The 12,694-nt window shown below is 38.3% G+C and overlaps 1 protein-coding gene across 1 annotated transcript in view; it reads right to left on the reverse strand.

Moving 5' to 3' along the window:
* Positions 1-1,548: 1,548 nt before the first annotated feature.
* The window catches only part of MACO1 (macoilin 1), a gene marked incomplete at its 5' end in the record, with an annotated part of 44,424 nt that continues 33,278 nt past the window's right edge, over positions 1,549-12,694 (reverse strand). The window contains 5 exons of the mRNA XM_042439782.1: positions 1,549-1,860; positions 4,029-4,203; positions 8,349-8,469; positions 9,675-9,857; positions 10,868-11,026. Of these exons, the coding sequence (XP_042295716.1) occupies positions 1,658-1,860; positions 4,029-4,203; positions 8,349-8,469; positions 9,675-9,857; positions 10,868-11,026 (841 nt within the window). The remainder of the gene's footprint in view (positions 1,861-4,028; positions 4,204-8,348; positions 8,470-9,674; positions 9,858-10,867; positions 11,027-12,694) is intronic.

Here is a 12,694-nt window from a genome sequence, read left to right on the forward strand (position 1 = left end):
ATGCACAATATACACTTAAACTTAAATCTTTGTGCAATTTTTTTTGAGTTTTATTTTAAAAACTCTTTAAAAAAAAACTCCTTGGCACAATGGCTGAGATTTAGCCAGCCCCATTGAAATTAAATTGTCAAACTCAAGATGATATTAAAGTGTTAATTGCAGTGGACTTAAAAAAACAAAAACCTCCAAACTGCCGCTTTTTGAGCAAGCTTGACAGTCTCTTTCTTGCATACAGTACATTGCACAGTTCTGCCTTTAACAGAATGCTCCCTCTGCTACTCCTGAGCCCTCTACAGCATAACTTTATCTAGTGAACACTGTTAGGTTTTGTAACCCAAACAAATAAACCCAAAAAGAGCAATGTAAACTTGGACTGCAATGGGCATTCAAATTACCACTTACGATCTGCAGTAGACTCTGTAAAATGAGCTCAAAGTTATTAGCAAGATGACAGCGAAAGGGGGAGAAAATTCTTTATACTATCAAGATTCCTCTTGAAAGGTCTCTTTTCCCAAGGCACTGTTGAAGAAGACTGTTCTGAAGGGACTAAACCAGAGCTTGGAAAAGTTACTTTTTAACTATAGCTCCCATTGGCCTGTTACAGACTGCCAAAATAAAGCTGCTTCGAGTCTCTTTGGAGATATGCTATTTAAATGATGCATGGGTCCTAAGAATCTGGAAGCTGCACCAAAGCTGCACTCCAGTGCTTAGGAATGGAGTGTGGCTTTGGCGCGACCTCCGGACTCTTAGGACCCATGCATCATTTAAAATAGCATACCTCCAAAGAGGCCCGAAGCAGCTTTATTTTGGCAGTCTGTAACAGGCCTACATCTCCAGCCAGCATAGCCAGTGGGCCATACTGGCTGGGGATTCTGGAAACTGTAATATAAAAAGTAACTTTTCCAAGTTCTAGACTGAACAGACTGATGGGAATCGAAACATTTCACATAACCGCCAAGGTTAAATATAACTGTCTACCCCCCTCTGCATTATTTATGCCTCCCCTTAAAACTGATGCCCACTTTTAAATATGTCTGGTCCTTAGAGGGGTAAAAACAAACCAATTCCTTGCACAAATTCCTCTTCCCACCATTCTACTCCATGGCTTCACATTGTAATAATCAAAACTTTGTTTGACTATAAACCTTTTCACTCTTAAAAAAAAAACTTAAACAATTTCCATCATTATTCCTTGCCATTTTTAATTTGCCATTTTGGCCCCATTATATTTTTTTAAAAAGGGAGGGGGGAAGAAAGGGTTTAGAGTCAAACAGAGTGCCATGTTATTTTTCTTTTCTTTACAAGAGGGAACCTTATAAGAGTGTACATATTTTCTAAAAAAAGAAAAAAGAAAAAAAAAGAATAGAGGCAGAATTTGCTATGTGAAAACCAAGAGTTGTGGGTTGTTTTTCCCTTAATGTGTTGGCCAAGAAAAAAACTGTATAAAGTTCTGTGAGGTTTTCTAAAAATTTACAAGAAAAAACTGATGGGCAGTTCTAGCCAAACCTTGGTGTTGGGGTTCTGTCTCCCCACTTCCCTCTTTTTATCTTTATTTTTAAACAATAAATCAGTACAGTCTCACACAATACAAATTTCATCTTGACTGCAAGAGATTTTTCTGTGTGATGCTTCCATGTGACGAACTGAAAGTTGGTGTTTACTTCTTCAGGGGCTGATAAACTGAGGCATTGGGATCAAGTCCAGAAGGGCTGGTCTCCACAAATTTGGAAGAATAATGTGGGGAAACAGGACTCAGCGTGCTGGTGGCCGCAGTGTACGTTATGCTGGGCATTACTGCCATAACTTCCGCTATCTTCTGTTTTAGGTCCTTGATTTCCTGATCTTTTTGAATTATCTGCCCTGAAACGTTAAACAAAAAGAAACACGAAAATGTCATTCAGTGCCAACTCACAACCAATAAGAACCACCGTAAAAACCAAAACCAAAACAGAAACCAAATATTACAAGTGTACATATATATCTGTTTTGATGGGGAAGCCCATGGATATATCTGAACAATGCAAAAGCAGTAAATGGTTTTTTAAAAAATAATAATTTTAATTTAACAATTACGTCATCATTCTACAGTACTTTCAAAACACAAGATAAAATACCGATTTACAAAACTGAGATCTCTGGTTTCTCTTCAGATCGTATAAATCTTTCACATTTTACTAAAAGCAGCCAATGTTTTAATACAAAAATACCATTATATTACTGCTGGATGGCGACATTAATACAATATTGTCATCCAGAACAGAACACTACTCTTGGATTAACCTTGTGTGCCCTCTGCTGGCTAAAGATGCCATTTGCAGTGCACAATTACCACAACTAGAGCTAAGCCACACAGCAGAGAGGGACTGAATTGTGCAAATATTTTTGTATTAAAGAGGGCCATCCTTTTCACCAACACTGTCTCTGAAAGAAGGGGAGAGAGGAAAAATGTTGTGGCTTGTCTCCTTGACACCAATACATCCTATACTATTACAGTGAGAAGGAATACATGGAAAGGACTAGTGGGTTTCTCTCCCATTTCCCAAAACACTCATGTCACATAGCCATTTGGACCAGCAATGTGGCATCTGCCACAAATAGAAATGGTGCCAAACAATAATCGGAAAGGTGCTATACAATGGTTTTCTATGAATGGGGTGGGAAAAGCAACTCTAGATTCCCTCTCACTCCCCTCAAAACTGAGGTTTAAAATTTAGTATACACTTAAAGATTCCTGCTAAAGAATATTATTTCATTTTCACAGAGGCCATCGCAAAAGGATTATTTTCTAAAGCATGGAACCAAGGACCAGTGAGGAACATAAATTGAACTATTCAATCAGATTTCTGTTTTTATTATTTTCCCTTCCTACTTTCCACCCCATTTGGAACTCAAACTGTGCCTGGGCTCTTAATTTCCTACCTTATTACATTTTTGAATATTGTGCAAATTTACAAATTGAAAGTGCTCTCAGAGAGCCAATAAAAGCTAACCACGTGTTTTCAAGCACTGCTTCCTTCTGTTCTCAGTGGGGAAAAATACCCAGAACGCCTAAGACTTTCATTGGTATGGACAATGAGGTATTTGATCAGAATTCTCTGGCCAAATCTCTGCTGCTTCAGAAGGACCAAAGCAATTCTCTCACATTTCTCAACCAGCCATCTGTACTCTCTATTCTGTTTCCACAGAGACTCTCAGAATTATTGTTTGGTGCTGAAGCAGAAGTTAACCTAATTTAACAAATTACCTACTGTTGGTTAAGTCTGAACCCTACACTGAGCAAATACTGACATTTTGCCTGAAGAAAAAATGCAGATAATGTGATGGTGGAGGTTCCTCTGCCAGCCAAAACCAGAAGAACTTCATGGGTAGCCAAAAGGCTTAAGTGAGACTACGTGTTTTGTCAGGTGTTTTGTTTGTTTGTTTGTTTAACTAAGACTGGCCGAATTTATTGTGGGCAGATCTTTTCTGGCACATTCACAACAGAAAGAAACATAGTATGCCCTTGGTATCCACTGGAGTTTGGTTCCAGGACCTCCTGTGGATATCAAAATCTGTGGATGCTCTAGTCGCACTAAATACCGACGTGTAATGAAATTATAACTCTTATATATAATAGCAAAATCAAGGTTTGCTTTTTGGAATTTATATCTTTTTGGAATAGTTTGAAATCATGGATTGTTGAATCCATGGATGGCTGAATCCGTGGACATGGAGGGCCAACTGTTACTTCTGTGGTTTGTGCAGCCAAGGGTCTACAGAATCCCAAGGGCCATGCATAAAACTCTGTGTGCTCGCTGTGACTTTTCTGCACAATCCCCCCTTATACTCTGCAGAAATCTGATTCGGAAGGTTAGGAGACCCCTCTGTAGGACAAGGAAATGCACCCCTGAAGTTGGAAACTGCCAAGCATCCTCCATCTCTGGTGCCCTATATGCATGGCAGTGCTTTCCATTTTCACAGGTCCATAATGTATTCCTAAACAAGAAGGAACAGTCTTGTTTTCCACTGCTCTGAAGAATTCCACTTACCTTGGGCTATCTCAAGCTGTCTTTTTGCATCTCCTAACGCAGAGAACAGGTCCAACTTGATCCTTGTCTCCGCACTCAAGCTGTTCTCTAAGTGCTGTGTCTTATCCTGCATGGCTGAAAGTGCTGACATTAACACCTCTGTATCCTTTTCATTCTCTTTGTATTTCCGCAGCTCCTTTAAGAATAATTAAAGCAGGACTGTTATGAATAAGGTCTTTATACTGAGATAGGTGGGAAAAGCAAAGTAAATCTATCACAGGCTAAGGAGTGGTGGGAGAACTGCGTGGGCTAACCTGCAGTATTCAAGACCATTTGTTTATATCCTTGACTATGAAAGCAGTATGAAAATACACATATATGCTTCAACAACATAATTTGAATATAAAGGTAACTAACATTTTCAGAAGCAGCAGCTTGTAAATCAAAATGCACAATTATATACTTTCTGTACCTGTCTTTCCTAAGAAATGATTGCAACATAGTCTTTTTGTGGTTTGTTAACATAAACAAAACCATCCCAGAAAGAGAGCTGGTCTGGTGTGAGGATCTGCTATCTTTTGGCCATGTCTCTCAGAGTCCATTCTATACTCCAAGCTTCATGTTAGAGTAAGAATATAATAATACTGTAGTTCTTTTGGAACAGAGCAAAGGCATATCAAGTCCATTACCTTCTCTGCCACACTGATGACTGAGATACCTACAGGAAACCCACAAGCAGGACACAAGAGCAAACATCATTTTCTGCCCTATGTTTCTTAGCACCCAGTATTGAGAAGCATAGTTTTTTTGAGCTTGGATGAAAGCCATCAGGCCTAGTAAATCTATAACAACCTAAGCTGGCTGCCATCACCACATCCAGAAGTTAACTAGACTAGTCTAACTATGTCTAGAAGGGCTTACTTTATCAATTTTATTGTCTGTTTGTACAGCGCTGTGTACATCTACAATGCATAATAATAATAATAATAATAATAATAATAATAATTTGTCCTGAATCTACCACCATTTAGCTTTACTGGATGATAAAAACACTTTTGATGACTCTTAGTTCAGGATGACTCTGTATTCAAGATTCTCCTGAAACAGGTTGGCCACCGTTGATGTGAGGTGACTGTGGGAATCCCACTTGGTCTTTTTCAATGGAGAGGAACATGAAGCTGTCGTGGAAAAAACCCTTCCTTAGAGTAACTATCTGACTGGGTTGACCAGTGGCCATGTTGGCTGTGGAACTCTGGGCAATCTAGTCCAAAAATGTAATGTTTTCAAGCTCTGTCTTACACTAAACAAAACTGTTTGTCCATATGGCCCAGTACTGTCTACTCTTGACTAGCTGTAACTTCCACAGTTTTAAGCACATCTTTCTTAATCCTACTTCTTGAGAGCATCCAGGCTGATGAACTGAAACACTAGGGACTGAACCGAGGTTCACCTCCATGAAAACACATATCCTACACAGAGGTGTGGATTTCTTTACAGAGACCTAATGAGAACTAAGTGGTGCCACAGAGGGTCAAAATGAACTCAAGAACAAGGTCTTGGTGCTCAACCTGACTGTTCAGTAGGTCCTATTAGCTAATAAGAGATTGTCTAACTGCCTTTCTATACAGTTGTCCCTCCATATTAGCTAGGGTTAGGGGAACAAGACCCCCGTGAATATGAAAAAAATGCAAATAACAAAAACACTGTTTTTACCTGAAAGGACACCTCTCTAGGAATCTCTAGGTCCTCCTGTGCTACTCTGTGGTCAATGTCCAACATACACTGACCACAGAATGGCACCGGAGTAGCTACAAATGGTCTTTCAGTACAACTTTTAGTTAAAGTTGACCACAGAGTTGCACTGGAAGACCCAGACAGTCCTAGAGAGAACATATTAATGAAATCTGTGAATAATCAAATCCGCAAATATCAAATCCGCAAATATGGAGGGATGACTGTATACCTTAAACTCCTGTGTTTGCTCATGGGTTTCTGACAAGCTCTGTTACATACCTAATGTGTCCATGCTTTATTTTAAGGGTAGGGTGCATTTAATTTTTTTGCTCCAGCTATTTAATGCCAAAGCGCTGGATGTATTTGAGAACATAAAAAAGAAAGAAGCAGGGGAAAAAAAAGAGAGTTTTACTTAATATGTCTGTCAAACCCACAAAGTCAAACAGTTTTTCTTTTTAACACACAAATAAAAAGCTTAAGATTAAGAATATATTCCTTTCTATGTTTCAAAGCTCTCTGCAAATCAAATCAAGAGTTGTGCGACTTTTCCCTAGATAATTTGATTATGTGGGCTTTATACGCAACACAAGGAGAAAAAAACACTGAAAATGCAGATGTTTTATGGCAAATCTACAGAATGATAAGTGAGGGGAAACAGAGAACAAGTTAAAAAATAGATGTAGAATCTGAATCTATTTTTATATGCATTTTTTGAAATGTACTTAAAAAAAGAATAAAGAACATTGTGCAAATCATTTTAACAGATTAAGGGCTCTTTATGGAAAGAGAGTGCTTAAACTTCTCCACCAATTCTTCTCTGAAAATAAAGGCTACCCTCTCTTCCTTACTGTTTTTACTCATTCCCTCTCTCTCTGGAATGATCTAAAACTGGAATTAGTGTATTAAAATATTCATATTTTGTATTATTCCACTCAACAAAACCTCGAGGCAGCTAAGACACATCAAAAACAAGTTACATTATTTAAACTAAATGAATTTTCTTTTAAATCCAAACATAATGAAACGACTACTAAACTATGAAAGTGCTTTAGCAATAGGAATAGCTAGCATTCTGTTATGAGGACTCTATAATTACTATCTTTTTAGATGTATGTGAAAGGCTGAGGAGAGAGAAATGCTTGCAAGGGAACTGAAAAAGGTTTCGGAGAGTTGTCTCTTCACATAATGTGACATGTCTCTTCTTTTATTCTATGGTTACCTATAGACAAATAGGCTTTACTGGTTTTTGAAATAAGGGTAAAATTTCACAAAGACTATTTAACCAAAGAGAAACTGGGACAGTGACACAAACCAATGAGATGACAAACCATCTTCAAAATGGCTCAGGACTAGGGCAACTATAGGATTGTTCTCCAGATGGAAATGGAATGAAATTTTCCAGTCATTATGTTTATCTAGAATGCTTCTAGATGAAACTTTGATCATTTGCAACCTTGACTTCATTCACAAACATATATGATGGGACCTGACATAGATAATGTCTTTTAATCCTCTCATGGTTTCCATCTTTAAAAATATGTTCAGCAGAAAAAGGATAACTGCACAATGCCTTTTGATTAATGATGGTAGGAGCTGTCTGTCTAGAAGTCTATCTAATAAGGCCCTGCCACCTTTTGAGGGTCAACTGTTGGAAATATACAGGAGTCCTTTTAAGTTAAGGGGCCTAATTGTGGAAGTGTCTCTTCCTTTTCTTATCTTGTTTGTTTTTGTTCATCAAAGTTTTGATTTGGACTGGACAGAGAGGCAGAAAAAACCCTGTTGTTTCTGGTTCCACTTGGAACCATTTATTAACACTTCCTGCTTAACATGTTTCCCACATAAACCTTTAATTAATGTATGCCAAATGTGTTTTCATGTGGAGTGGGCAATTTTTCCAGCTCCACATTTTGATGCTATATTTTTCTGTGTAAAATCCCCCCCCCATCCATATATATATATGTTGAGTTGTGTGTGTGTACATATGTATTTGTGTGTGTTATCCATAGGTGTCTGGGATGTTGTATAGCAATCAATCATGTTAGATGGACTAAATACAGGATGTGAAGTTCTAGTTATTTCTCTAAGGAAAAGTCCTAATCCCTCAGAGGAACAGAGCAACGTATTAATGTACTACCAAGTTTTTGTTTTACAAAATCTCTTGCCTCTCAATCAGTCACACATGCAAGTAGTCAAGACAAAGTGTGGTAACTTGCCTATAGCTACAGGCTCATTTATATCCTTTAGTGAAATAAAATCCACCACTCTGGACTTCAAAGGAGCCAACTGGTACTTCACTAGCCCACTGATACTGCACAATAAAATAAAATAGCGCACAAAGACAAAGTTACGTTTGAAAGAATGCAAACAAACAAAAAACCTCCCACAAGGAGAGAGAAAAACTGCAAAGAATTTTTGAGGCCAGTTTGCTTTAGGATGAGAAAAGAAAGTACAACTCTATGCACTTCTGAAGTGCTAAAAGTTTGACTGCCAAGTCTGATAAACATCCCAAAGAGTACAAATTTTACTATGGACAGAAGACCACCCTGGAATGTCTATTAACATCAAGAAAGGATGAAGGCATACAGTGTCTTGGTGCCCTCTTGTTACCTGAACTTTCATTTCTAGATCTCGTATCTGATCTTCTTTCACTTTTATGTCAATTGTTAACTTCTTGCACTCTGTCTCCAGGTCTCTGATGCGATTTCGTAATGTTTCAGTGCATTCGCCTCTGCCAAGTAAGGCAAGAACAGAGAAAGGGAAGTAACTTTCAATGTGTGTCAGAGTTAAGTTTCACAGAAGCGTTAACACTGCAGGAGGGAAAAGGTGCTACATTTGCTCTTTCTAGTACAGTGACAGCATTAAAAAATGACAGTCAGTAGGATACAAATGCCTTGTGAACCACATAACCCTCAGTTAGTTCTTGGAATCCACATTTCAAATGTGAGCTTCTGTTCCCTGAATATAGGCAACTTCTCTCTGAAGCTGGAGGGGGGAACCCCTTCTGCATGTAACTTTCTTAATCCTAGACTCTAAAGTAAGTCTCTATCTTTTTCTTCTCAGACTTCTTAAAGCTGTTGGACACAAAGTACTGCCAAAAGAGAAACCTGGATGCACAAATGCATTTCAGTCGTTTCGTGAATAGTATGGCACACTATTTAACAGTGGTTATGCATTTGCGTACTATAAACACTGCCAATTCCACCAATTCCACCAATTTTGCCATTAAAAATAGAGCGAATCTAGAGATTTGGCAGAATCATGGTAGAGCTTGTGTTGGACAATTACATTTCAATCTATAAGAGAAGGGGATGTATACTTCTGCAGTGGCAAAACACACTCCCTTCATGTAGTAGCCTAGCATAGGGGGAAGAAGGCATCAACCTAGCTTTTCATCAATATGCTATTTTCATACGCAAGGATTTTTATTCCCACCCAGGTGAGAGTACAAAAATGTAACCCAAACTTGGAGTTTCAAATCGTATAGCCCAGTAAAAATAATTATTATAAACTGTACACAAATATAAAACTGTACACAATACTAAACATCATAATAAACTGTACAAAAATATAAAACATTACAGATATCTCAGAATAGCACATAGCTCTTGGATCGCAGGAGACATTGTTCAGTCATTGTAGTCCGTGAATATGGGGAAATGTCATTAGAAAATATACCCAGAAATCCCAGAACAAAACAAAATTCCAAGAACACATTTCATAATTCTTCTGATCTCATGTGATATGAAAGATCTGCCTTTACAAGCATGTTCCTAATCCTAAATATAGACTGGTGCTTATTTCTTTTTCAAAATGCAGCTATTGACATTTTGGTAGCTGTTAATAATTTAGTAAACAATTAAATAAAAGTCTTTATACTTTCAGTTATATGGAATTTAAACAGTGAAGACAGAGGAGAAAATGAAGTACAGGTACCTGGTAGCAGCAGCAAATGCAACAGCCCGTGCAGCGGTTGCTTCTTCCAACTTCTTCCTTTTCTTTTCTTCCATCAACTGCTTTTCTACAAAGGTCCGTGCCTCCTGCTCTGCTTTTAATTTTTTCTCCAACTGGCCAATAGTCTGCTTATCTTTTTGTTTCATTTGTACAGCATTATGTAATCTGGAAGAGAAAAGAAAGATGTAACATTTTTCTGTATTCAAAACGTGTGAGGAAAACCATCAGCAACAAAAATTATAAGAATCCTGTTCTGTTTTACTGTCTTCGTGTTCCCATCCTGTGCAATTGAAAGTTTACAGATAATGGTCTGTGAAAGTGTGGCAACAGAGGATGCAGTATCTAGGGATCAGCTCCTAGGATACAAAACTCCTTTTGATTGTGTATTTTAAGTTTTATACTTTCACACTTGTGTTGAGGTAATCATTTCAGATGTTTCCAGTTTTCTGAACACGAACTATTATAATTTACATATTAGATTCTTTATACATTTCATGAACACCCCCACTCTCATTTTTACCTATATATTTTTTCTACCATTTTGGCCATTTGGAAGAAATGCATGGTTGTGAAAGCTTGTAGAGAGAATTTCGTAACTCTTTGGTTGTCCCAATAAAGGTACTACCACAATATGGGTTATTAAAATTAAAATGGTTGATGTTCACCTAGATCTCTTAAGCCAAGCTGCACAACAAACTAGCTCTGTCTTTGTGAATAATAAAAGGTTCAATGTAGATAGAAATAGGGATCATTTCATTTCAAAGCCCTTGATGAGATTTCTGTACACCTGGATGGCCACAAGCATGCCCTCTAATTATTCTAGATTACTTGAAGCCTCAGATTATTGTATATCTGACTAGTGTAGTTTATGTACCTGCACTTAGTTCAGTAAGTAAAACAGTTACCCTCCAGAGCTTACAATAGGTCCTTCCAGAGTCCTGAATTCAACCAACTGTAGATTGTCAAAATAAATGGTGGTGAGGTGAACGTGGACATGCTGAAGCATTCATGTTGACGTCACCACCATTTAATAATATGGGGCGTGATCATCTGTGTTTTTTCGGATCCACACGTGGTCCAAGAACCAAACCTCCACAGATCCAAAGGGCCCACTGTACAAGTGTAGAAGGCAGCCATAGTAAGGCAAATCTATTGTGGAGTAGGGCTAAACTTACTTATTCTGAAGCAGCTCGTTTTCTTGCCGAAGTTGTCCGATTTCAGATCGAATCCCTCGCTCTGTGCTGGTCAGAGAACTGATCTGACTACGCAGCTCTTGTTCAATCTGCCTGCTTGCCTGCAGGTCAGCCTTTAACTTCTTAATATCTTGTTCCAACCTAGGGTTAAGAAAAGGAGCTTAATTAATTGATTAATTACTTTGTTATTAATTTCTGAAACAGAACAAAGTAAGTTTTGTCTCTTTTTTGAGTATTCAAGCTTTGTACTCTGCTTTCATCTTTTTTTTAAAAAAAAGCAGCAACAACCAATGCCATAATTGTTTTTTTAATCTCTTCTTTAATCATCTTTTCTAGGCCTTTGCCTCAACCAGTTTACTACATTCATTACAATGCTTTCATCCTGGGATAGACTCACACTGCAATCACATGTAAAATGGATCAGGTGGGACAAACAATCTGAATTGCAAAAAGGATGCATCTCCTTTCTATACTCCTGTCAGTCTCCTACAATCTTCCCTCCATTCACTTTCCTTCCAGCCAGCCTCATCTGTGCTACTGATGGGTCGATAGATGTGGAGTAGGGAGAGTAACAATCTGGGGAACACACTTTGCTTTACAGACAGACATTACAACAAGAAGTTTGCCTGAGTCACATGTAACCTACATCTTAGTCAGAATATTAACAGAGGCTTGTCACTTATATTTGCAAATACAGTATATTTCTAGCCAGGTTTTTGGAGAGTGTTTGCAGACTCCCGTGTGTGTGTGTGTGTGTGTGTGTGTGTGTGTACACGTACCAATTTTCTCTAGTCTTGCTGCAATAAAGAGAAAACACAGCAGAAGTTCAACGTTAGAAATATTCAGCTTCACATGTTATACTACTGAGGTATTTGTTGTACTTTCAATTTCATGGTTTGCCCAATAAATATACAACAGAGTTAAAGGACTTTGGTAAGTTGTAGCACAGATCTTATTGGACTTTCTCTCCAGGAACAGAAATGCAAGCATGAAAGCCAAGGAAAACAGCAACAACACACAATGATTGTTAGATGTTCAAGTAAATGAATGTTTTGCCTTCTTTGCCAAGGTGACTCATTAGTACGCACTACAGTACTTAAAGTCTTGATTTAGGTATCAATATGTTCTTAGTTCCACAGAGTCAGAAGGAACATGGCAGTGGGGTGCACACAATGATCACTGAACTGGGAAGGAACTAATATCTCCCACCCCATGTGATGAGTACTGCTAGCTGCAACCATTCATTTTGGTAGCACATACCCTGTGTCAGGAATATCCAAAGTGTCCACTGCATCCGCACTGTAGAAATAATCCAGGTTGACACTGCTTTAACTGCCATGGCTCAATGCCACAGAGTTCTGAGAACTATAGCTTATTTTGGCACCAGAGCTCTCTGGCAGAGAAAGCTATATGTCTCATGACACTACAGTTCCTAGTATTCCACAGTACTCAGCCGTGGCAGTTAAAGAGGTGTCAAATTGGATTACTTCTGCAGTGCAGATGCAGCTTTAGTCATTTGTGGGCTACAAGTTCTTTTCCTAAACAGCACAACATCAGGAAGACCAGTCTACAGTCTGAAGCCCCATCCTGCACATTTGCTAGATTGGGATATTTCAATGAACTCCAACTGGGCTGTTTTTAAAAGAGAACCAAACACGACCATCCTGCTACATGCACATGCAGAGCTACTGACTCAAATAGTTTTACACAATAGAGAAATCTATTCTAGATCCGAGATATAGTCCACTTGTGTGCATGCACACATACGGGCTCAGAGAGATACACTGCAAGAGATAAACACACAGCAGT

This window comes from Sceloporus undulatus, chromosome 9 (genome assembly GCF_019175285.1).
Source record: "Sceloporus undulatus isolate JIND9_A2432 ecotype Alabama chromosome 9, SceUnd_v1.1, whole genome shotgun sequence".
In the NCBI taxonomy this organism is placed as follows: domain Eukaryota; kingdom Metazoa; phylum Chordata; class Lepidosauria; order Squamata; family Phrynosomatidae; genus Sceloporus; species Sceloporus undulatus.